This window comes from Macaca thibetana, chromosome 6, assembly GCF_024542745.1.
Source record: "Macaca thibetana thibetana isolate TM-01 chromosome 6, ASM2454274v1, whole genome shotgun sequence".
NCBI classification, from domain to species: domain Eukaryota; kingdom Metazoa; phylum Chordata; class Mammalia; order Primates; family Cercopithecidae; genus Macaca; species Macaca thibetana.
The window spans coordinates 44,334,962-44,361,584 of record NC_065583.1 but is presented as its reverse complement, the minus strand read 5'-3'; the positions used below and the strand labels follow the sequence as shown (position 1 = coordinate 44,361,584).

The 26,623-nt window shown below is 44.9% G+C and overlaps 2 protein-coding genes across 2 annotated transcripts in view; one reads left to right on the top strand and one right to left on the bottom strand.

Annotated features, from left to right (window-relative positions):
• The window catches only part of SPOCK1 (SPARC (osteonectin), cwcv and kazal like domains proteoglycan 1), a 616,468-nt gene that overhangs the window by 373,612 nt on the left and 216,233 nt on the right, over positions 1-26,623 (bottom strand). The window lies entirely within an intron of this gene.
• On the top strand, positions 21,033-23,221 carry LOC126957565 (cyclin-dependent kinase 1-like). Its single transcript, XM_050795624.1, has one exon. It carries the CDS (start codon positions 21,522-21,524, stop codon positions 22,413-22,415), a length of 894 nt encoding a protein of 297 aa, XP_050651581.1. The 5' UTR covers positions 21,033-21,521; the 3' UTR covers positions 22,416-23,221.

The following is a 26,623-nucleotide window of genomic DNA, read 5'->3' as shown; positions in this document are numbered from 1 at the left end:
AAAGGCATCTCTGTTAATCACTCATTAAATATTTAACAAGCCCCTTATACAGTCAACTATTGTGGGGGCAGAAAAACAAATAAGGCGCACCGCGTCTCACCTCAAGGTGGTTATAAGACGGTGACTGCTGAGGATGCGGCATTCTTGGGCACGTGATTGCTAAAGAATTTTTTATCTTTTTCACCAAGTTGTTATCAATCTTTTTTTGCATATGACTGTCCTTCTCTGGAAGGATTAAACCACATCTGTTACAGAGCTAGTAGAGGGCCTGGCACAGCTCATATAAGAGCTCAGCAAGAAGTCACAGTGGAAAGACACAGGAGGAGGAAAAGAGGAGGAAGAAAGAGGGAGAAGAGGAGGGAGGAGAAAGGGGGAGAAAGAGGAAAGGGTGGAGGGGGTGGAGGAGGAGGAGGCACTTAAGTCAGAAATAACCTGAAAAGGCAGCCAGAACCATTCAGTCAGAGACCTTGATAAGCCATAGCCAAGGAGAATTTGTCATCTCTTGCAAATGCTAGTGAAATAACTTCTCTAGTTCAAAACAAAGATAGGGAAAGAGTGGGTGATGTTTCACGTATGGTTGCAGAAGGTGGACATTGCAGTGACCCTTCTCCATATTCTTTTCTCTCTCAGACACATACAATTATTTTCTATATTTGCAAAAACATACAAAGTCCTTTTGATGGCTGTCATCTTTGTAGTTCTGGATTTACCAAGTACTACTGCAGTACTGGTCAAGTCAGAGATGACAAACTGACAGATGACAGAGAGGAAACATCTTTCAGAACCCTTTCCTAAAAGTGACACAGGAGCCAGGTGTGGTGGCTCACTCCTGTAATCTCAGCACTTTGGAAGACTGAGGTGGGCCAATCGATAGAGCCCAAAAGTTAGAGACCAGCCTGGGCAATATGGCAAAACCCCATCTCTACAAAAAAAATACAAAAATTAGCTGGTTGTGGTGGTGTATGCCTGTAGTCCCAACTACTCGGGAGGCTGAGGTGGGAGGATGGCTTTAGCCCATGAATTCGGGGCTGCAGTGAGCAGAGATCATACCACTGCACTCCAGCCTGGATGACAGAGAAAAATCCTGATTCAATCAATCTATCGATCAATCGATCAATAAAAATAAATTGTGACACAGGCTAAGGGAGCCCACTGCTGCCTCCTTGATGAACCAGACACACAGCCCAATCACAAAGCCTCTTCTGGCCCCACACCTGCCACCACACACCTCAGGATGGGTTATCTTTACACATCAGAAATAAATGTCTCTGCTCAGATAACAGAGAGCTCCTGATCAGTTGAATGGCACCCTCAACAGAGACTAATTACTCAGTCCATTCAAATTCTGAAGCTGCTGCCAGGTCCCTCCAGGAAACTAACTTTACACTCTGACCAATAGGGACTGCAGTGATGTACAAACAAATCAAGAGTCTCAGAACACAGCAGCACACATTCATGACCTGGAACTCCTTCCTAGATGGGAGGTTCAGCAGGGGCAAGCCGAGGCGTCCCCTCTTCAATTTCCTGTCCCCAGTCTCTCCCTGGCAGACCCATCCACTTCCAGAAGGGTAACACCTAAGTTTCCATTCCTTAGCCACACCCTCCCTCTACAGACACTTGCTGGCCTCCCCAGCACCACACGACAAAGCTAAACACCACGTCTCCCCTCCCCAACAGCATCACCAGCTTCACTTCCTGATGTCTGCCAAAAGTGGGAAACTCACATCTTCCCTTTCCTTTCCACTGCCACCATTTTCACTCACTTTCCGACTCTCAGGGGCTCTGAAATCAGATCTCCCTGACTGCAACATCTTTCCACTTACTAATGCCATCCCCACACTCATCCTGAAGGGTGTTTCTTAACCCACTGATGCAGGAAACCCAGTGGTGGCTCCCCAGCCCTCACCACGCTAAGCACCGATCACTGCTCCTAACCTCTCCCTTCCTAGTCTACTGTATTCATTCCTCTGCTTATGTCCTTCATTCCAGCCAAATCTTCCCAGAATGCTTGCTGTGGATTTCTGCCCTTGCAAGGCCCTGCCCTCATGGGTCCTCTCCCCACTCCTCAAGAATACCTCAAACCTGGCTCCCACTGAGGCCTCTCCAAGATTCCCCAGGATGATGTTGCACCCTCCCTTGACCCCCCAGGCAACCTCCTCAGTCTCTCCCTGCGGCCACATCCTGCCCTGTGTAACCTGCATACTCGACTTCTCTCTGCCACCCCCAACTGTGAGCTCCTGGAACTCAGGCCTGAGTGTATCTGCTCCTGAGCACATCTCTCATGGTACAGACAGTTTTACACACCATAGGCTTTCTATCAATATTTGTGGAACAGACTGTCTAATCAATCCATAGAGCATAAAGTTTAAGAGCAAGGGCCTGGCCATCAGCTGCAGATGTGGAATGAGGTGGGAAGATGATGAGTGTTTGCAATGACCATCCTGGAGAGGTGCTGGATTGTCTCAGCATTCCTGCCACACCTATTTCACCCAGTTTGCGTCAAAGACCTGAGCCATTCCAGATGTTACCCACAACACAACAACACCCCCCACATCACTATTTATTGACTGCTTTGTGTCTCAGCCACCAAAATGTAACCTTCCTGAGGACAGAGCTGTGTTTCTCATTCCCTGCTGTATCCCACCACCCAGGAAAGGATTGGCCCCTAGAAGGAACAACCTGCTTCCAAGTATCACTTATTGACTGTATCACGTTAGGTAAGTGGCTCGCTCTAAGTTTTGTTTTCTGTTTTTTGAAAAGGCATCTCTCTCTGTCTACTAGGCTGGAGTGCAGTGGCGCAATTTCGGCTCACTGCAACCTCTGCCTCCTGGGTTCAAGTGATTCTCGTGCCTCAGCTTCCCAAGTAGATAGGATACAGGCAAGCACCACTATGCCTGGCTAATTTTTTGTATTAGAGACGGGGTTTCACCATGTTGCCCAGGCTGGTCTTGAACTCCTAAGCTCAGGCAATCTGCCCACCTCAGCCTCCCAAAGTACAAGGATTACAGGTGTGAGTCACTGCATCCAGTCTGTTTTTAAGAGTTTTGGTCTCACTCTTGCCATCCAGGCTGAAGTGCAGTGGCACGATCATGGCTCTCTGCAACTTCAAACTCTTGGGCTCAAGTGATCCTCCTGCCTCAGCCTCTAGAGTAGCTTGGACTACAGGTGTGTGCCACCACACCCAGCTAATTTATTTTTTGTAGAGGCAGGGTCTCACTATGTTAACCAAGCTGGTCTTGATGCTTTGGCCTCAAGTGATCCTCCCACCTCAGCCTCCCAAAGTGCTGAGATTACAGGGAACAAGCCGCCACACCCAATCCTGACTCCAAGTTTTAGTTCTCACCTCTAAAACGGGAGAACAGGATAGTATCATCTCAAAGAGCAGTCATGAGGAGTCAGTGAAGTAATCCAGGATGAGGGTTTGGTGTGGGGCTGGGCACCATGAGTATTTGCAATGACCATCCTGGAGAGGTGCTGGATTGTCTCAGCATTCCTGCCACACCTTTTTCACCCAGTTCACCAGACCTGAGCTCACCAGACCTGAGCCGTTCCAGATGTTATCCACAACACCCCCCACACCACTCTTCTCTGATAGCTTTTCTTGCCCTCATGCCTCCCCCTCTCCTTTTCTGGCTCAGATCATAGCCCAGCCTCCAGATGGAGTCCTGCATGCCTCCCTCACAGAGACAAGAATGCTCAGGCAGCAGCTGTTGAACACAACAGACCCAGTGGAGCAGACTCCAGCCTGGTAGCTCAACCATCTTGGACACATCCTGCTGGAGAAGCAGAACCTGCTCCTCCTGGGAAGCCATAGACTTGGGGAGAGGCTCAGTTCTTCCAGCTGTCACTTCCACTACCCTCCTGTTGCAAGGAACCTGTGTACTCCTGAGACAGTAACTGAGGTGCCTAAATGGCCCTGCCCTGAGCTCACCCTTAGAGGGTGGGTTCAACTAAGTCAAAGCGCACCAAGCTCTGGGACCTCTTTACACCTGCTCTGCCTTATCAGTGCAGGCTGGATTAGGCTGACCACGCCAATTCCATTTGCCTAACTCTAACTCGGCCCCAGGCTAGCCTATCAAGCCCACCACCACAAAGCGCACTTATTACTAAGTTGACTGCCAAGTGAGGTCAATTTGTAATTTAAATCTGTACTGCATAATGCATAAGAGATCTTGGTATAAATTATTCACCCGCAAATTGCCATCTGGACATTTAGGAAACTTAGTGGGAAATCTAAAAGGGAAGTGGGCATTTGCCCAGCATCACGTTAGTAAGCGGAGAGCACTCTTTTGTTGCTGTTGTCATTTTATTTGCCAGGAACCCAAGCAGATGGATTCCATTTATCTCCACCAAAAACCATTTTAGAGGTGGGGTGTGGTGGTTCAGGCCTGTAATCCCAGCTCTTTGGGAGTCCCTGGTGGATGTATCACTTGGGGGCCAAGAGTTTGAGACCAGCCTGGCCAACATGGCAAAACCCCATCTCTACTAAAATACAAAAAATTAGCCAAGCATCATGGCACATGCCTGTAATCCCAGCTACTTAGGAGGATGAGGCATGAGAATCACTTGAACCCGTGAAGCAGAGGTTGTAGTGAGCTGAGATCACACCACCGCACTCCATTCTGGGCAACAGAGCAAGACTGTCTCAAAAAAATATATATATATACACATATATATTTATATACATATATATTTTTATATATTTATATTTATATTTAGAGAGGTTTGCAGACCAACCAAGGGGCCAGCTACTCACTATGTTTCCTCTCCCAGCCCCAGATCCTAGAGCCAAGCTCCACGTTAATATAGCTATAGGGCACCTTCTTTACAGGAGCTTCTCCTGTCTCCCAGGAACACAAAGGGAAACTTGGCCTACTGTTGACCTGGCCATTAGCAGAGACTCCCTTCCTTTCTCTCACGTCTATACAAAGAACTGGTTTCTGCTCTCCCATGGCTCCATCTTCCCTATAGAAACTCCCCTGAACAGGGTATTAGAGCTTACAACAGAATCCAACGAGAGGACCACTCATGGAGTTTGCTATCTTACCCTAGTCCATCCTCTTCTTAGGCCACTGTGCTAAATCCATCCATTCAGCTAATCAAAATTGAACAACTATAATTATGATTCAGGCACCAAGGACAAAGGGGTGAGTAGAACATGTTCTCTGTTGTTAGGGACCGGAAGGGTAGGTGCTCATGCAAACAAACCACTACAAAACAAATTAGCCCTGATGCACACTTTGTTCTAGGCACAGTATGAGGCACTGGGGGATGTGAGAATGAGAACCGATTGGGGGATATGGGAATGAGAACCGTAATAAATACATGTTCAAGGTCAGTGGGAATATAAAGGAGTTCATGATCAGCTCTGCTTGTGGAAGGAGAGGGTCAGGGAAGGCTGCACAGAGAAAAGAGATGCCTGACTGGGTCATAAAGAATGAGTAGGCGTTTGCCAGACAGACATGTTACACCCACATGCACATATGGGGGATGGCAAGCAGGTGAGTATACACAAAGGCTTTAAGGATCATGATGCAACCCAGCTTGTACTGCTGGGACAGGCTGAATATAGACTACATATTTCCTTTAAAGAGTTCAGTGTGTTTCCATTTGTGACAAATGATTCTCATACAATCTTTGTGAAGTTGGAAGGAAATGGAAATTGTCTCATGCTGTCGCAACAGAATAATTGGAACCCTTATAATCCCCTCTTCTTACCTTCTGTTAATAATCCACCTTTCATCAGAATAAAATATCATTACCCAAAGGTACCATTCCATTTAAACCTTATGGATCTTCCTAGGAATCAAGAAATCATTGCTAGGCTCACCTCACCCTGAGACACAGATGTGGGGAAAAAAAAAAAAAAAAAAAAAAAAAAAACCAGAAACTTTGCCTTCCGACAAGGACTTCTGGAGTCCCATTTCCTTCCTGAGGGCTATACCAGTCACTGCAAATCCTGAAGGCTTTTCTATGCAGAAATTGGAGAGCACCAAGTGACTCAACCAGCCTGCTTAGGGAGGAGGGGTAGAGTAAAGGTGTTTTGTGGCTGCTATGTGTCCATGAGACACATCACTGAGCAATGACTGAACAAACCAGTCACTTTCCCAAGGCCAAAAAGTCTCTCTACCATCCTTCATACCTGCCAAGCATCCCCAACAGGTGATGTTCATCCACCACCACCGTGCAACTCACAGAAGAGGACACAGCCTTGACCCAGGGCATCTCTTGCCCCTGATCTGTACAACACATTTGGCTCTTATTACCTTCATGCAGGAAGAAAGGAAGGAAGGGAAGGAGGGAAGGGAGGAGGTGCAGGAGGGGGCAAGGAGGAGGGGAAGGGAAAGAGGAAGAGGAAAGGGGAGATAAACTTCCTCCCCCTTGTAATACCTCCCCAGACAGCCGTATCTTTCCACCAACCATGATAAGAAATTGAACCTATCCAACAGGTCTTCAGCATTTTCCTGCAAACCTGGAATGTTCCAGGTGGCTGGGCATCTAAGAGACATTTTCTGTTGGTTTTTTATAAACTGTTTATATCAGAGTTTGATATTCTTTGGCTAACCCCTAAGACTGTGTTCAAACAGATTAAACAATCAAAACTTTGAAGGGTTTTTCTATGCCTCCTGGACAAAATTTCAAGACTTACATGATCAAATCAAGAATCTAGATACCCTGAACTCCAATTTAATAGGCACTTTTGGATGGTACTGAAAGTATGAACTCATCACAAAGCCTGCAGTATAGAACAGAGCACAGCTTCTTAAGGCATCATTTCTGGGATGAAGGCTAAAAATTGTCTATCACAGCCAGTTAGCCTCAAAGGGAGTCTAAATAAATCGAGCCCACTGGGGAGTCTGTGAAATAAGACCTATATTAGGAGCAATCTTTTGAGCATCATGTCCATATGAAGTAAGAATTCTCCCTCTAACTGGGGCACAAGACCCTCTTAAGAATAAAACTTTGGATCATTTCACAGTAGTATGACTGTATCTTAGAAAGCAATCTAGGGATTGAACTAGAAATCTGCATGATACTCTCATTTGGTTGTAAGACCCTTCTCTGGCCGTTCATCACTAGGAAAGCAGTTGCCCACAGGAAGGGGAGCAAGATACAAGGCATTCTCATCATCACCTCCCTCTCTGATTAAACACCAAAATATGTTTGATCCAGAGCATACAAAATCAATTAAGAGAGTTAACACATATAAAGCACTTTGAATCCTGAATCAAAATTAGCTATTATATCAATAAAAATAATAGCTTCCATTTATTGAGTACCTACGACAGGGCAGGCAGTAGGTTAGCACACGTGTTCTCTAATTTAATCCTAACAGCTAACCCTACAGGCTAGTGCTAACCCTCACATTTTACAGACGAAGGTAAAGAAATGCAAATTGTGTTTCTGCCTTGCTTGCAGGCCTTTGCTAATGAAAAGTCATTTTTACTTTTTTTATAAAGCACTGCAGTCCACACTAAGGAGCAAATGCAGTCAGCATTTTTATATGCTTGCCCAAATTGGATAAAGATAAAAAGTCAAGAAGAAATACATAGGCAGGTATATTTCCTGAACTGGGTTTTTTTTCACTCTAGGATGGACATAATATAGCATGGAGCTTTATATACATCCCTTGCACATCTATGTGGTTACCTATCCACTGCTGGGAGGTGGCTGTGGTCCAGATTTGTCCTGAAGCAACTTCAGAGATCCTCATGGTGACAAATGTACTATTAAATCTCCACAAGGGAGTCCCTGACCAATTCCATCTCCTGATCACCCAAGTAATAAACAGGGCCAACTTATATTTCAACCACTCAGAGAGGATTTAAGACCAAGAGCAACTGGTGCCATTAGTCTCTTGTTGCAGATGCACAAGTCTAAGCCCAGGTCAGCTGTCAAACATAAACATGCAAGATCCAATATGCAATCAGTTTGCCACAACAGCCACCTCTCCCCATGTCATTCCTCACAGGAAACATAAAAACAAACACACAGGTAACAAGGCAAAAGGAAGAAGGCAGACCTTATGTGCTCAGAACTTGGGAACAGTGTTGGGTTTGAGTTTTGCCCTTGCTAAAATGTTGTGTCACCTCATATCTTACAAAGGCACACAGTCTTGTCCACATTAATCCAAGAGTCATCTGGACCCACATGGACCTTGAGCATCCCTAAAGTCGCCAGAAGGCAGACAAGATCTGGGATCTCACAACAGTGCTGGTGAACCTTCAAAAGTCAAGAGTACTTCCAAATACTACCCTTCCTAGGATGTGCCCTTAAGTCAATGGAGGTGAATCTCTCTGCAACATTGCCTCCTATATCAGGAATAAGTACATCATTTCCAAATGAGTCTGTGCACTGTGATCTCTGCAGTGCCTCACTTCATTTCTAAAGTGCTTTATTTTAGGAAGATAGTCTTGATAACAATACAGCACAGGGATATTTGGGGTTCCACCACTCACAGTAACTACTAATTTCTTTTCCTTCCATCCCATTTAGGCACACATTTCTCAGAAGACTGTCTACCATCCCAAAGAAAGCTGGTAGATCAGGGTTTCTCAAGCTTCCTCCAAAGAGATGACTCAGAAACTGGGACTGGCTTCCTCTGGGAAGCCTTCCCTCAACACTTCCAGTGAACTGATGGGTCCCTTCTGTACGTGTTTCTACATATCCTCAACTTCCCATTAGAGCATTATCATATGATGTCTATTATGGATTGAATGTTTGGGTTCCCCCCTAAACTCACATGTTGAAAAAGAACCCTAGCCCCTAATGTGATGATATTTGGAGGTGAAGTGATGATATTTGGAGGTGAAGTGTTTGGGAAGTAATTAGGCTTAGATGAGGTCATGAGGGTGGTGCCCCATGAAGGGATTTGCATCCTTATAAGAGGAAGAGATCCCAGAGCCTCCTCTCTTCTCCACGTGAGGACACAGCGAGAAGTCAGCCATCTGCAAGTGAGGAAGAGGGCCTCACCAAGAACTGAATCTGCCAGCACCTTGACCTTGAACCTTCTAGCCTCCAGAACTGTGAGAAATAAGTGTCTTTTGTTTAAGCCATCCAGTCTATGGTATTTTGTTATAGCAGCCTGAGCTATGACAATGTTACAATGATTAATTATCTCTATATATGCCCTACTAGACTGTGAGCTCTGTAAAGGGAGAGATAAGGTCAGCTTTACTCACCACTGTATCAGAGTCACCTCACAGGGTCTGGGATATAAGAGGCACTAAGGAAATACCTGTTGAGTGAGTGGATGCATGGGAAGCACGTGTACACGCATAGGTAAAAATTGTGGTTTTAAAGAATATCGGACACTAGAGGAAATGCTTTATGGCATAAGTAAAAATGCAGGAAATAAAATTATTTAAACAATGTGATTTCAATTATGTAAACATTTACACATGATTAGGAATCTGGAAGGAAATATACTAAAAAATGCTAATAATGGTTATCTGGGTGGTAAGAGTTGGGTGAATTGCTGCCGTTGCCTTCATTTCCCATGTTTCCACAAATTGCATAGATTACATTTATGATTCAAAAATAAGATTACATTTTTAAAAAGGAAATTACTGAGAAAAAACTTGCCTTCACTTTTTACGAGGTTTTCACCTATAAAAACAGGGCAGAGAGACTCGGGGAAGAAGTGAAGACCCTGGGTGAGTTCATGTTCCCAGAATTTAGGAGCTCCTGTCTCTCCCGATTTCCCAGAAGCATGAGGGATCCTCAAACACAATGATTTTACAGCGAGCTTCCCCCTTAAGTGTTCCTCTCAGCCCCAGCCATTCAGTAAGGAGAGTTGTTCAGAGATGAAGGTGGAAGAAATGCCAGCTTTTGAGGACAGATACAAAACTATGAGGGATCAAGAGACCAGAAGAAAACGGCTGGGAAGGAATTCCACCCAAATCTTCAGAGCCATCAAGACCAAAACCAAGGGAAGCACAAACATGTTCATCAAGCACTGAGAAGTTCCTCCCAAAACTCAAAAGTACAGAAGAAGGTCATTGCTTTCAAAATGACTTATTTAAGGGTTAGAAGGGAGGTGGTGAAATTATAGATAATGAGAATATTGCAATAACCACTGCAGCTTACCATTTATTAAGGACTTAACACAGACGTCAGCAACCTTTTTTTTTTGGAGACGGAGTCTCACTCTGTCACCCAGGCTGGAGTGCAGTGGCGCGATCTCCACTCACTCACTGCAAGCTCCTCTTCCGGGGTTCACACCGTTCTCCTGCCTCAGCTTCCTGAGTAGCTGGGACCACAGGCGCCCTCCACCACGCCCAGATTTTTTTTTTTTTTTTTTTTTTTTTTTTTAGATATAGATGGGGTTTCACCGTGTTAGCCAGGATGGTCTCAATCTCCTGACCTTGTGATCCACCCGCCTTGGCCTCCCAAAGTGCTGGGATTACAGGCGTAAACCACCGCGCCCAGCCAGCAAACTTTCAATGTAAAGGGCCAGGTAGTAAATATTCTCCAAATATTTGTGAGCCATTTGACCTCTCCTCAACTCTGCCATTGTAGTGCAAAGGCAGCTACAGATAATACATAAAAGAATGAGCATGGTTGCATTCAAATAAACCTCTGTAAAAACAGACAGGGCAGATTTGACCTGAGGGCCATAGTTTGCAACCCCTGGCTTAACATGGGCAGGCATTGTACTAAGCTCCTGACTTAGCACTAATTTAATTCCCACAATCCTCAAGTGGGGAAACTGAGACTCAGGGAGATTAAATCGCTTGCCAGGCTATACTGTCAAAAGGTGGGAAGGCTCAACTCAACCCTAGGTCAGTTTGACTCCAAAGGGGACACACTTTTTCATGAGGTAATTCAGCCTCAGAGGCCCTCATGACAGTAATCAATCCTCCTTTACCAGGTGAACACGTACTGAGCACATCTTTGTGCAAGTATCAGGCTAAGTATGGGAGATCAAGGATGAATAAGATCCAGACTTTGCCTTCCAAAGTTCATAATTTGAGATGGGCATCTACCCCACAAGTACCTACCTAGCTCTCCCTCCCCAGTACAAGTATGTCCCCAACAGAATAAAATAGGTCCAGGGATGCCAAAAACTCACACCACAGACATGCATTAAATATACCTCATTTCTTTATTTTTTTTTTTTTGAGACGGAGTCTCGCTCTGTCGCCCAGGCTGGAGTGCAGTGGCGCAATCTCGGCTCACTGCAAGCTCCGCCTCTTGGGTTTACGCCATTCTCCTGCCTCAGCCTCCCGAGTAGCTGGGACTACAGGCGCCCGCCACCTCGCCCGGCTAGTTTTTTGTATTTTTTAGTAGAGACGGGGTTTCACCGTGTTAGCCAGGATGGTCTCGATCTCCTGACCTCGTGATCCGCCCGTCTCGGCCTCCCAAAGTGCTGGGATTACAGGCTTGAGCCACCGCGCCCGGCCAAATATACCTCATTTCTTTACAAAAGGATTTTATGCTCTACACAGGACACTGCTAAGAAGTGACCCCACTCAGAACTTGTAAATATTGGCTTACGCATCCATAAGTCCCAAGTGCAGAGGCCAAGAAACAAACTGCAGCCTGAGAAGCTCTACCAGAAATTCACTGTACTGAGTCACAATTCAGCTTCATGGTTAAGAGCATAGAACCTGAAGACAGAAAGACCTGGATTGGAATCACAGCTCTGCCTCACCTTGGGTAAGTGACCAACCTGCTCTAAAAGGCTCAGCTACCTCACCTGTACACAAAGGTTAAGAATCCTTACTGTCCTAGAGCTGTCAGAAGACAATGTAGGGTTGGAGGGCAGGGACTAGAGTTGTCTTATCCATCATCATATTCTCAGCACCAGGCAGATACCAGGTGCAAAATAAATACAAGGGGATAAATAAAAATGGAGACTTTTTGAAATAACCTCAGTGAAAGGAAAATGGGACTTACTTTGCAAATAACCTTCCAATTAAAGAAGTCTAGCACTAGAAGCAAGGTACAGGTGTCCTGCAGAACCAGCCTAGGTAAGCCAGTCACTGGGGACAGACTTGAGTTGCACAAATCCATGCTCAGAATGGGCCTGGGAGGCCCTTCTCTGCAGGAAGCATGTGGATGGCAGTAAAGGTGAGCGGAGAGGTGCAGGCGCATCTTCTGTTTACCTATCTCTACATAAACAGCCTGAGATCCCAGGGCCCTGCACCTGCCCCAGCCCAGCCCTGCTGCTTATTTCCCGCACCCATTCATCTCCTGCTTCTGATTCTAAGTAAACTCTGATCTTATTAACCTCCATCACATGGGAGAGTGAACACCCAGCCTGCCCCTTCACAGGCCTTTCTGACAGAGGCTGCCTTACTGGAGAAGGACAGAGGTTAAATACCGAGATTCGTAAGCAGTTTTCCCTAATACCTAAGCACCATCTGCCCACCTGTGGCTGCTGCATCAACCTCGAAGCTAGAGGCAAGGATGTTGGGGAGCGGGGTGATGTTTCTTGCAGCTGCCATGTGCCAGGCACCATGGGGCTTAACACTCAAATTACGAGTGATTTGTCTGCCAATGGAAGCCTAAGTGACCTGATAGAAGAATCTGCACAAAGCCAAAGAAAAACTGAGTCATTTTCACACAGCCTTTGGATGAGGTAGATAAGCATAAGGCTGCAGAACAAAGAGCTTTTTGCATGAGGGTCCCACAGCCCTGGTGATACCTGAATCCAGGAGACAGGAGCACCTATAGTTCTGCTTTGCCTCCATCTATAGCTTCCCCACCTAAGACAAGGGCAATTTACCCATTTCCCTAACAAACAACTACAGGGGGACTGTATAAAAAGGGCAAAATCTGAACCTGCCCCTCCTGAGCCTATACGGTGGGACAGTGCCCAGTACTCAGTGCTTATGACACCACAGCATTAGCTACCATTTTATACTGACGATAGAGCAGGATTTAAGAGCCAAGACTTGGAATTAGCCAAAGCTGTGTCCTAGCTGAGGTTGTCACTTATTACCATGTGGTCTAAAGGCCCCTCATTTGTAACATGGGGCTAATAATAGTGCCTCCCTCAAAGAGGTGCCATTAGGATCAATGACTTAGTTGCATGTAAACTGTTCCTTCATGCTCACTGCAGGACACTGTCATCTCATTTGTTGTCCCAGATGGAATGTGAGCTCCTCACAGGGAGGACTCATGTCCAAGTGCCCAGCATAGGTGCTGGCACACAGTAGGGCCTCAGGTCATACTTCTGGTGAGGATACCAACCCAAGCTTGTGGGATGCCTCTGCAGAACACCCAGCTTGCCACAGCTGCTCCCCTGCTCGGTCATCCCCTCTCCTCCCAGGCTGCAGTTCTCAGTCCAGGGATCTCCACTAAGACCTTCCTGAAAGCAGTGCTGGGGCCAGTAAACAAGGGAGGGGAGCCCCAGCCACTCTGTCCATCCACATGGGAATCTCTGACCAACTTGAATTAAGTTGGTTTCTTCCCAGCTCTCTGGCACATGTCCAGGATGCAAAGGTTCACCCCACAAGGGGTAGTTCTGGCTTTCTCAAGCCTTTCTAATTGAGTCAGGTTTGGGAGGAATTCTACAGTCAATTCCAGAACTGACAGAAGCAGGTAGCCGCTCTTCCCTAGAAGTAAGTTTCCCCCTTTAAATAAAGGACCCTGAGAAATTGCCCCTCAAAGGAACACCAATCTTGGGCAAACCCTCTTTCTGGAGGGTCTTGGTTAGTCAGCTAAAATTCTCCCTTTTAATAAAACAATTGTGAAGCAATCTGCCTCCTAATCCATTCGTAAATCAGACACTCAAGTCTTAGAATAATTTCCCATAATTCATGTTAATCATTCCACTCTCGTAATATGAATCATCTGTTTAATGGAAAACTTTCACCAAGACGGGCAAGAGCCACTGGATCTTGCTTTAAAAATCTCTCCAGAGCTCAGAAGGTTTTCTATTATTGATAGAAAAGTTGCTATATTTTTAACAGGCACTTTAAATATTACTCATGCAATCAAAGCTGTTTTCCTAACTCAACTTACACAGTTTTCAAACATGTATTATGTTTGACCTTATTAAATATTCTGTAGCACCACTTACACACAACGGCGCACAAAAGTACAGTACCAAAACTTCTGGCAGCACTGGAAAAATGCAAATCCTCATGAATTGCCCAAAAGGATGCAGCAAAAGCTCTGAGCATGGCATGGACTCCCAATCAGTGCCATGGGAGGCAGGGACAGGGGACAGGTTCCCAGAAGAGCTCTTTGCCGTGAAGTTCAGTGAGCAGGAAACAGACAAAACTCTGGGATTTTTGCACTTTAGTCAAGAATTTCACTGAATCTTCTCCAAGAATACTCCCCCAGTGCTCCAAGAATAAGACAGCACTGTTCAACCTCATCAAGATCCAGGATGTCACATAGGAAACATGACAATTTTGATGTTTTCAAAATAGAAAATTTGGAACTGTCTTATCAAAATCTATAAACTAGATAATCATACCAGTAAATAGCTACCATTTACTGAACACTCAGTACCAGGCATCACGCTAACTAATGTAAAGACAGAAGATCTTGTTTAATCCCCACAAAAACCCTAGGAAGCAGGTGTTATCTTCATTTTTCAGACAAGAAAAGACAAACTTGCCTGTGACCACCCCACCAAAAAGTGACAGAGCAGGCTGGGAACTGGGGCCGGTTGGACTCCAACATCTGTGCCCTAAATCCTTCCACCAAACTGGCCTAGGAGGTCAAAGCTGGAGTCCTGCCCCACCCCACCCCCTATGGTGTAGGACTACATTCAGGTGATGTGAGTTGATGCCATTTAACACTAACCAACTGCTTGTCAGAATAGCTTAGCTGCTTCGAATGGGAAGGTCTTCGAGTCCTGCCAAGACGTAAGTGATTAAGTAGGAGTTTAGTCAAAATAGGTGGGGCAAGGGAGTCTCTCACCGGCCTTGTGAAAGTCAGAACCAGAGGGAAAAGCATATGCCTCTAAGAAATGGTGACAGAAAGGGGGATGGATGCTCCAGCTAAGTGTGGACCAGTTGTCAGCAAAACAAGAAAAGTATCAGACCAAGTAACTGAGAAGAATAACAAACAACTGTGGTTGCAATTTTTAAACACAAGGCCTTAGACTGCTCAAATTGCTGAGCCAGAGATGAGAAGGAGACAGAGAGTGCACTGTGACAACTGAGTCAAATGCCAGTGATTCTGTGCTTCCAGTGTTTTCATTTGTTTCGTCAATTCACCTGTTCACATATCTTAAAGTACGTGAAGTATCTGGATTACACTGGCTTCATATAAGCCCTGGATTCAGGGGACTGAGTACTTACAGTTCTGCTTTGCCTCCATCAACGGCTTTCCTGCCTAAGCGGATGCCCTTCCTTTACTACTCGAAGTGAAATGCTGACAATCACCAGGTGGCAACAACTGGTACAAAATGCATGATTGACAAGAGGAGCCCTGGCCCAGACTCCCCATAAGTCTTTAACATCCCTGAACAGTCACACCCACCCCTGCAGTCAACCTGTCTCAAAAAGCAGCAGCACTGTTGAGCACGGTGCACAGAAGAATATGAAGTTCAGGTTTACAGAAACCAAGTCACTGAGTATTTCTAGAACAGCTCCAGGGGATCAAGGCCCCAGATAAGGCACCTGGGGGACACTTTTCTGTAAGAAGTTTACAACTTAATGAAAAAAATATAAATAACTCAATTTGAGACATGCCTCAGGAACATTAAATTCGAAAGCAGGCATGCAGTGAATAGAACAAAAGTGCCAACACACGTGATCTATATTCCCCACGGCTATCCCATGTTGAGCTCCTTCTAGCTCCCTGTTTTTCTTTGCCCGCAGTCTTTCATGCTGACCCATATAAACCACACATCCCGACAAAGCAGCGCAGGCTAAACAGTCTGGAAATCCCCCGATGCCTCTTCTCTTTCATATTGGAACCAACACCATTTAGGCACCAACTACCTGCCAATAACTGGGCCAAGTTCTTGGGATGCTAACATAAAGTGCACATCCCTGCCCCCAAAGTCAGAGGAGCTACTGCTTTGGATGCAGGAAAAGGGCTGTAGCCAAGGCGAGGGCAAAGGGTGCTCAGGTCCACCTCTAGTTAGGAAACTACAGTGGAAATACCAGCCCACGTGCTCTCCACACCAGGCTTCCTCACCCCACTTATACTATCCAACTGCCCCCAAAAGGCAGTTTCACTATCACATGACCCTCTCTTCAAAGCAGTTTCCATTAGATTAACCCTGATCCTAGAAGATATACTCACTAGCCCAAATTAATCCAACCACACTCCCCCTCAAACATGTGTACCTAACAGTCACAAAGATTGTGGTCAGCTAATTGTGGCTTTTGAACCAGATGATGTTGAGCCAGGGCTGGAAGAGTTGTTTCCAGGCATGAACATATGAACAAACAGCCAGGGAAATCCGGTTTACTTAGTGAAGCAGAATAACCCAAGTGGGCAAAAGACATGGGGAGGAGGGTTACAAGTTAAGGTACAATGACAACTGGACCATGCCACAAAGAAAAGGAGCACAGGGTCCTGAGAGGGAAAAATGGGTACCTGTGACCTGTTTTGGGGGTCTGGAAAGGTTTCCACAAGCAAGTGAGACCTGGAGGCAGAGTGGGATCTAACTAGGCAGCCATGGGAGAGGCTGATTCAGGCAGGGAGGAGGGCACAGGCAAAGGCCCTGTGCAGCCCCAAATACAGCCAGCTAGGCTAGAGGGGTATACACGCAGCATTGCACACACAGCTTCAGGGCATCTTCAGATTGCTAGAAACCCATCCTGGACCCAAGTTTAGGACCCCTGTCATCATGCGGCCCTTCCTCCCAGGAAGTGTCTTAGGCTGGCTTTTGTCTGGGGCTGCTGGCCCTGTGCCTCCCTCTCCCTTCCCCACAGCCCTGTCCCCACCGCTTCCACATCTCCCATGTGTCTCCTTCACGACTGCATACAGGACTATGTGTTCCAGAGGAACATGTGGTCTGCTCCCTTATTAATCTTGCTGTATCTTATTAAAATGGCCTCATGCCCGCCTGGTATTATTCTGCACAGAGCAGCGGGGTTCATGCAGCAAGCTGCAGCTAGACGAGCTGTATTTCATTTCTTTTGTGTTGAAGGAATGACCTAGATGCTGCTCTGCACAACAGACTCATACTTGCAGGCTTTAACTCATTCTTTCCCATCCAGCCTGGTGCTCAGATGGAAGCAGAGGTTTGGACTCCCACCAGGGTGGTGTCAGTTGAGCCGACAAGTAGGCTGAGTTAGACCTATGTGGGAAAGAACAGTTTGAGACCCTTCAGAGCTGCTCCTGAAGACAAAGGCAATGCTCCCTGACAGGTGGGCAGGTGTCTGGACAGCAGAGGAAACTTCTCTGGGAATTCTTATTCATTCTTATTCATATATAAGACATGAGTGAAAGGAAAAGGTGAGTGACTTTGTGGCTTCCTCCATCTATCTACCTCTTCCCTTGGTTGGTTTCTGTCCCAGGCTGTCATATTCATTCACTCACTGTGCTGTTGTCTATTCAATGTCTACTCTACACATGGCTTTGCAAGGGACCCAAAAATAATGACAGGGCTAAGAGATCCTCCTGAGGAGAACATATATAAGCAAAACCCCAACAGGCAACATCCATACAGGGGTGGAGAAGTGCCAGGGAGACCGGCTGTTGCCCCCAGATTGACCTGGGTGTGCCACTTACTCATTGGGAACTTATGTAAGCTTCCCAAAGTCGTGAACTGGAACTAGGACCACTGTCTTAGCTCAGGTTTCCGTAACAAAATACATCAGAGTGGGTGGTCTAAACAACAGGAACTTACTTCTCACAGTTCTGGAGGCTGCAAATCTGAGATCAAGGTGCTGGCCAATTAAGTTCCCTGGTGAGGGCACTCTTCCTGGCTTGCAGATGGCTGCCTCCTTGCTGTACCCTCGTATGACTGAGAGAAAGAGGAAGCAAGGTCTCTGATGTCTCTGCTTATAAGGACACTAATCCCATCATGAAGTCCACACCCCCATGACCTAATCTAAACCTAAACATCTCCCAAAGGCCCCATGTCCAAATATCATCACACTGGGGGTGACAGCTTCAACAAAGGAACTTCGGAGGGACACAATTCCATCCATAGCAACCGCCAACCCCACAGGATGAGTGCAGTGATTTACTGGGATCCCACAGGTACACCTCCTTATAAGAATAAGCCCAGCTGGCCCGCTTATTCGGGTAGCGAGTGATGCAAGGATGGTGCCTAGGGTGAATGGTAGGTAGAATTCGTCTCCTAGGACCTAGCCTGCCTCTCAGCACACTCAGGACCAACCGATTCTGCACCCCTCTCACCCACTGCCTACCTCTGCCAGCCAGAGCATAACTGAGAATTGAACTTTTTCCCTCCAGGGGTATAAAAGGAAACTGAAAACAGAGATGTGATTAAATGCTGAGCTGGTCATCATGCCACGATCAGACAGTCACACGCCGACCAAGTCCACTGATTTTCCACCTCTTAATCACGTCCCTGCCAGATTTAAAATGCAATGAACATCAATGAGAACAAATGCTAATAAGGCTCTAACAGGCGTTGGATGTCAAGAGGTGAGGAATAAACCTTGCATATTTTGACTGAAAGGGGGTCAAAGAGGAAATAACTGGGATACTAAATAGAATTCTTCTATTCAAGAGAAAGGCTCCCTGAAAGGCAGCTGCTCCAATGAGTGACACTCGCTCATTAAAGAATGCATCATTCAATGTCCCGCGGCAACAGAAACACCCAACCCAGTGACATGTATCTTTCCTGGAATTTAGCTAACATGGTAAAGTCACCAGTGAATTTACATCAGGCCTAAGTGAAAAAGAAGCTCCTTTTCTGACACATGCAGTCATTAGAGTTTTAGCTGTACTGAGATTGCTCCAAGAAAACACTGTGTCTTTGGAAATGTTATATCACATACCTCCTTTAAGCAGCATTGGCAAAGTTAATGCATTTGTCAAGCATCTCTGCCTCTCCAGGGTCTTGGGAAAGCCTCTCAGGTGGATGGGCCTCAGGTCCATGAATACATCCTATAAAATCTGCCTGGCTGACACAAAGGGACAGCCTGAGACCAGGGCTGTGCTGTTCTCACTGCTGGTCACAGTACCTGGCCACACCTGCCCATGGCCACCATGTACTCCACTCTGGTTCCAGAACCCAGTTCAACCCTGGCCTGAGGACTCAGCCATTTTCTGGGCTTATGCCTTCAGGCTTATGCCCTCTCCAGTGTCTCAGACATTCTGAAATACCCAGTGTGCTGCATAAGGTTTCCTGATTAAAAGACTTGCTTTTTGAGTTCCAAGGAGGCAGAATGAATAGTGCCACAACTTGAGAATCAGACCGACCTAGATTCAAGTCCCAGCTCCCTCACGTCCTGGCTGCAAGATGTTACTTATGCTAAGTTCTGCTTCTCTCCACTTAAACTGGTGGGGCCAGCACTTGCCTTGGAGGGCTACTGTGAGCATTAAATAAAGAAATACATGGCAAGCACTTAGCGTAGTGCTAGGCAAATGGTAAGCCCTTCCCAAAGGTTAGCTATTTATAACTGGCTTCATGAAAACCTGATTTTTCACTCCATTGCAAGAGTCAAAGTAGCTTGGTAAATAAATAAGCCTCTGGGGATTCTACAAAGCATTTTGCAGTGAGCAGCCATCCCTTTAGGTAACAGGATTTACCATGAACTGTATACACAGCCTTCCATTACCAATATAAAAGAGGAGCCAAGGGGATAAGGATTACTTATAACACCAGAGAGTCCCAAATCATAAACAACCTCTTAAGAGGTTGATAAGTTTACCTCAAACCACAATCCAGATGTCTCCACATCCAAACTTTCTCCTCTTAGCTTAGGTTTCCACCCTGGATGATAAGACGATGACGATAACGTCAACAATGATTGTCTAAGGCTTTGTAAATACTTACTATATGCTGAGTACCAAATTAAACACCATTCATCTATTCGCCCATTTAACCCTCACAGCAACCCATGAAAAAGGAAGGGGCTGTTACTATCCTCAGGTGAGATCAGCACTATCTAATAGAAATATAACGTCAACCACAATGTGAACCACATATATAATTTGAATTTCTGGCAGTCACACTACAAAGCAAAAACAGGGAACATTAATTCTAATATTTTATTTAACCCAAAGTATTTTTTCAACATGCCATCCATATTTTAAAATATTAATGATCTTTCATCCTAAGGCATTGAAATCTTGGTGTTTTATACTCCCAGCACATCCCACTGTGGGCTAGCCCAGTTTCAGCTGCTGAGTAGCCACACGAGCCTGGTGGTTACTGTACTGGACTGTGTAGGTCTCAAGAATGATAAAGCAACAGGAAGAAACTTCGTCAGTTCCTCCCGTGGACCCAGACAGTCCGTGTCCGCAGCCAAGCTCCTAACTACTGTGCTCTTCAGTGTCTCATTTGCTGAATCCACTGAACCCCACATTCTGCCAACCAATACCCTCCCTAAGCAATAGAAGCTTGATCTTTCCTTACAAGGATTGGATGCAAACCCCTTCCTGCATGCTGAGGGAAAGTATAAGGAGACACCTACACTGTAACTTTTAAAGAAAATATCTTGGCAAGGCACCATCACTAAAACTTGCTAAAAACGACCCCAGGGTAAGAAACGGCTAAGAGGAGACAAGCACTTTTTCAACCCAGCTGACGTCAGAGGGTAATTCTAAAACTGTCACACACAAAAAAGGGTCCAACACTGTGTCAGAAATTCCAAGAAAGGGTAAAGAGCGTGTTACAGAGATTAGATACAATTTGGTAAGAATTCCAAAGTAAAATACCAGAAAATGACAACGCTAAGCACAGAACAATATGGAATAGAAGAGGAGATAATACATACTTAAGTGGGAATGGGTACACACACACTTAAATGGAGATAAAGAAAGGATAAGCACCAAGCAAAAAAAGGCCTGGAGGTGAGCAGCCACTCTCTGCCTGCATCTCATAAATCTTCAGTTCTTCTGCCTGCATCTCATAAATCTTCAGTTCTTCCTCCAAGGATGTAGAAATGATGGCGGAGAGGAACTCTTTGCAGCTACAGTTTGTGGTATGATGACATTGCTATGGTTTGAATATGTCCACCCTCATGAATGGATTAATGCCAATTCTAAAAAGGCTTGAGGCTGTGAGTTCCCTCTCTTGTTCTCTCTGTGTATGCTCTCTTGCCCTTCCACCTTCCACCATGTAATGATGCAGCAGGACAGACCTTACCACATTTAGACCCCCGGATCTTGGACTTCCCAATCTTCAGAACTTTGAGCCATACAAGTTTCTATTCATTGTAAATTACCCAGTCTCAACTATTCTGTCATAGCAGCACAAAACACACTAAGACAGGCCTAATGGTAATTACCTGCTGCCAACTGTACTGTGAGTAAAAGTGCATTTAAAAATCAAATGGCGGCACTTGGCTTCAAAGCTGGCTCTTGGAAGTTGAGCGGAGAGCGACGTGGTTGTGGTAGCTGCCGCTGTGGCCACCGCGGGATAATAAGCCAGGATCTGCTATACCCATTGACTAACTATGGAAGATTATACCAAAATAGAGAAAACTGGAGAAGGTACCTATGGAGTTGTGTATAAGGGTAGACACAAAACTACAGGTCAAGTGGTAGCTATGAAAAAAATCAGACTAGAAAGTGAAGAGGAAGGGGTTCCTAGTACTGCAATTCGGGAAATTTCTCTATTAAAAGAACTTCGTCATCCAAATATAGTCAGTCTTCAAGACATGCTTATGCAGGATTCCAGGTTATATCTCATCTTCGAGTTTCTTTCCATAGATCTGAAGAAATACTTGGATTCTATCCCTCCTGGTCAGTACATGGATTCTTCACTCGTTAAGAGTTATTTATACCAAATCCTACAGGGGATTGTGTTTTGTCACTCTAGAAGAGTTCTTCACAGAGACTTAAAACCTCAAAATCTCTTGACTGATGACAAAGGAACAATTAAACTGGCTGATTTTGGCCTTGCCAGAGCTTTCGGAATACCTATTAGAGTATATACACATGAGGTAGTAACACTCTGGTACAGATCTCCAGAAGTATTGCTGGGGTCAGCTCGTTACTCAACTCCAGTTGACATTTGGAGGATACGCACCATATTTGCTGAACTAGCAACTAAAAAACCACTTTTCCATGGGGATTCAGAAATTGATCAACTCTTCAGGATTTTCAGAGCTTTGGGCACTCCCAACAATGAAGTGTGGCCAAAAGTGGAATCTTTACAGGACTATAAGAATACATTTCCCAAATGGAAACCAGGAAGCCTAGCATCCCATGTCAAAAACTTGGATGAAAATGGCTTGGATTTGCTCTCGAAAATGTTAATCTATGATCCAGCCAAACGAATTTCTGGCAAAATGGCACTGAATCATCCATATTTTAATGACGTGGACAATCAGATTAAGAAGATGTAGCTTTCTGACAAAAAGTTTCCACATGTTATAACAACAGATAGTTGTGTTTTTATTGTTAACTCTTGTCTATTTTTGTCTTATATATATTTCTTTGTTATCAAAATTAAGCTGTACTTCTTCTAATTTCAAAAGTATAACTTAAAAATGTAAATATTCTATATGAATTTAAATATAATTCTGTATATGTGTGTAGGTCTCACTGTAACAACTATTTGTTACTATAACAAAACTATAATATTGATGTCAGGAAAAAAAAAATCAAATGGCTTGAAAAGTCTCCCTAAGATTAACATGATCAACAGGCAGTTTCCTACTGGGAATACCTAGAGTTTAAAAAGAAAGGGGATGAAAATCCCCAAGTATGAACGGTCATTTCCCTAAGCACAGGACTGATCTAAGACCTCTATCAGACAATGGTGGATTTCATCTCCTGCCCCATCAATTCCCCTGCAGTATCCCTGTAGAAGGATCCAGGACAGGAATATCTGCCCAGTGCCTGCAGAATCCTGATGAAGGGCCAAGATGGAAGCCCATCGCCAAGTCCTCTGCCCTGTCAGACTGTCTGGGGGCAGCAAAGACCTGGACTCATGCAGATGAGGGTCCTGAACGACCCCACCTGGACGTCAGGTGGCACGTCCCATGTGTACTCTGCAGCATGCTGGTCTCATTATCACAGGTACATACAAACACTGAGCTCAAGGTAAGATCCCTCTCTTTCATCCCATCCTTTCAGGAGGGGTCTCCCCTCCAACTCTTGTACAGGAGGACAGTTACCAGCAGGAGCTCAGAATCAAACAGACCTGGCTCGGCCTCCTACTAGCAGTGTGATGTTGGGTGAGTCATTTAACTGGTCTGAGCCCCTAAATTCTTCTTCTTTAATAGAAAGAATTATTCATTCATTTTTACACATATTTAGTGAGCCCACACTGTTTTAGCTTCTGGGGATACAACAGTTAAGAAAAGAAAAAAAAAATCTCTCCCTCATGGAATTTAATTCTAGTTAAAATGGGGAGGTGCCTGGTGGGCAGATCAACACATGTAACTATACCTATCTCATAGGGCTGTCAGGAAGATTAAATAACACATCTAATGGAGATTGCATGCACTAAATAATTGTCGTCTATTGTTATTACAAACAGTAATAATAGTAATATCTAATCCTTCCAGCAACACATGGGCCTGGGCCTGACTCCAAAAGACCAATTTGGCTAGAAACCAGGGTAGAATAAAAGCCTAAAAGGGGCTCCATTCTTCACATCCTAACCTCTTTCTGGATTCACGCCACAAGGACATCCTGTCACAAAGATGAAGCCCCAGGTAGTCTTTATTTAGCAGACTCAATAGTCCCACCAAGCCCAGGTACATAGTGAAAAATGGGTCTGAGAAGTAGGGCTCTGGGGGGTCCAGTTCCACTCATCAGGAGAGTGCCAGCCTTCTGCCAGTCTCATGATGAGCGATGCACTTGCTGCCCACGGGTTCCTGCCCTAGAAGGGAGGAGGGCCTCAGAGGCATTCCAACACGCTGTGGCATGTCACATCGTCACGGACTGGAGGGACAGTGAAGGCTGTGATTCTGCCACTGCCATGAATCCATGGCTTTCTGATGGTGCCCCAGGGTGTGCTAGGACTCTGCAGAAAATGACACTGACTACAGTGATGACAGCAGCATTCACCACACCATTTATGACACCCTTGATGAGTGGAACACAGCATGCAGTGCTTTCCTTGCACTGCTTTCCTTAATGTTTTCTTTGAGGATTATTAAAAGAAAAAAAAAAAAAACTCGATCTCACAGATAAGGAAAATGAAGTTAAGTAATTTGTTCAAGAATGTACAGCAAAGAGAAACTAGGCAGGCAGCCCAACTCCAGAAGCCAGGTCTGAACCAACAAGCTAAACTGCTTCACCTAAGGGCCATCGTATGGGAATAAGAAAAAGCAGAGAGTCTGGGGGCTCCAAGCCACCCTCCCCCATCTCAGTTGCAGCAGTTCACATTTTATCTGTTTTCTATGAATGGACTCTACATGACATTTCCTTTGGAAAAAAAGAAAGATCCACTGCTAATTTTTTTTTTAAATCATTGGAATAAATGACGGCCAACATCAAAAGATGGTTTTTGATAAGCCAAGCTTTAAAAAATGTCAAGAAGTAAAATGTCCAATCAACAGTAGAACAGATAAATTGTGGTAATAAATTCACAAAAAGGAATAAAACACAGCAATGACAAACAACTACTTCTAGACACAACAGCATGGTAATCCCATAGACATAATGAATGAAAGAAGGCAGATACAGAAGAATATATTCTGGATGAATTCATTTTATATCAAATTCAAAAACAGGCAAAATGAACAGTTGGTGATAAGTTAGAACTGTCATTACCCTTGGGAAGGGAGCACTGTCTGGGAAGGGCACTAGAGGGCCTTTGGAAGTGCTGGAAGTGCTTTATATCTTCATCTGGATAAGGTGATAAGGTTACAAAGGAGTATTTAGAGGTAAACATTTACTGAGATGTACACTTAAGATCTGTGTACTTTTTCTGTACATGTATTATACCTCAATAGAAATGTAAAATAAAAACTCAAAAATATCTCAGTAAATTATGTAATCCAGGATTCCACTGTTAGGTAAGAATGAGGCCAGACATTTAAGAAAGAGAGCAATTGTGTCTCCTCATTATAAAAAACTAAAAATAAGAATTTTTTAAATTCCAAAACAGAAATTCAGCATCGACAATAGAACACTTGAGCAATGGAACCAGCTAACAGGAGCTTTGTGCTCCAAGTCTGCACAGGCTACGCATGACCTCCAGCTACCCCACTGCACCCTGCTGGGGAGATCCACAGCTTGATTCTCAGAAGACGTGTGTGCAGAGAACAAAGCCCATGCCTGCCACTTCAAAGGGGCTTAGAAGAACGTTCCCTTCCTCTGTGCCTAGAAGCGTCAGGCCTTTTAAAAAGGCACCATGAGAAACTCAAAACCACTGAACGTGATAAAACTGTTGCTGGCTATCTCAACAACCAAGTACATGAAGTAAAATGGGCATACATGACAAAAGGAAGCCAACAGCCCACCAGGCTTTCACCACACAGTAGACAACTGCAGGCACACTTGCCTCTAATTATTTCCAGGTCTGGGGACAGGTGGGGCCTAGAATAAAAGCCCAGGGACCCACCTAGCTACACTCCCAGAAAGCAACCCAGAGCCCTGGGTATTTCTGGTTCCAAGAAGAGAGCAGCACAAGCACCTCTCACCACCTACCACCTTCCTCCTGCAGATGGCACCAGCTACCCTGCCCGCTTGTGCAACCCTGCCTATTAAAAGGGAAGCCAGCCTGCCAAGAATCACAGGCTGAGTGTGCTCAGCTTTGCTTGGTGTCAATGTAAGTGGTTTTGATGCAAGAGGCAAAGGAGTAATGAGAGTCACTTGGTTTGATCACAATTACACTCTGATTTGAAATGCAGTTCAGCAATTACGATGTCCTCAGCCATAGAGCTCCCCTGGGATGGGGGCAGAGGGGGGCCTTTTAAAAGGAGAATTATATCCACCATACAAACAGAGGTTTCACTTTTTAGCTCCTTGTAGAAGACTTTTTTTCATGAAAAACCCCTTCTGGAGCTGAGGGAAAAGAATAAGCCTTATAGGAAAAGTAACTCCTGGACTTATTTTCAGGCCCTTGGTTTTTTCTCTTTGTGTCAGTTTCTTCTTTAAATACTGCGATATACTGACTCTGCAAAAGCTGTCTCCAACCTTTCTGGTACACCTCTATACAGATACATAGAAAAAAAGATTAAGTCAACAACAAAATATTAACAGCTGTTAAGTATGACTGGAAGAACCATGGGTGACTTGTGCCTTCTTTTTATGTACCAATACGTTAAAATAGTACATTAAGAATTTTACTGGTATCTTCTGTTCATCTGTTTTTGCTGCAATATGGCACTTTGCTTCCTAACTCATGAAGGAAAGGCCAGCTTTGAACTCCCTAAGGTCTGGACTCTCCTTGCTCCACAAAAGAGTAAACATTATTATTTGTGGGTTTCCAAAAGTGAGGGAGGAAACGACGGGCAGTGGATAAGTCCTCCTCCAATGTTTTGTCTTCAGTTTGTTGGCCCAATAAGGCAAATTAATTGTACCAGCATTTCCAAATAGGAGAGATGAAGGTATGTGCTTCAAGCACTGTATCAGGAAATGGCCCCACACAGGTTAC

What these genes read in the sequence shown, in the direction of transcription:
- LOC126957565 (XM_050795624.1), top strand. Translation starts at nt 21,522, where the DNA reads ATGGAAGATTATACCAAAATAGAGAAAACTGGAGAAGGTACCTATGGA.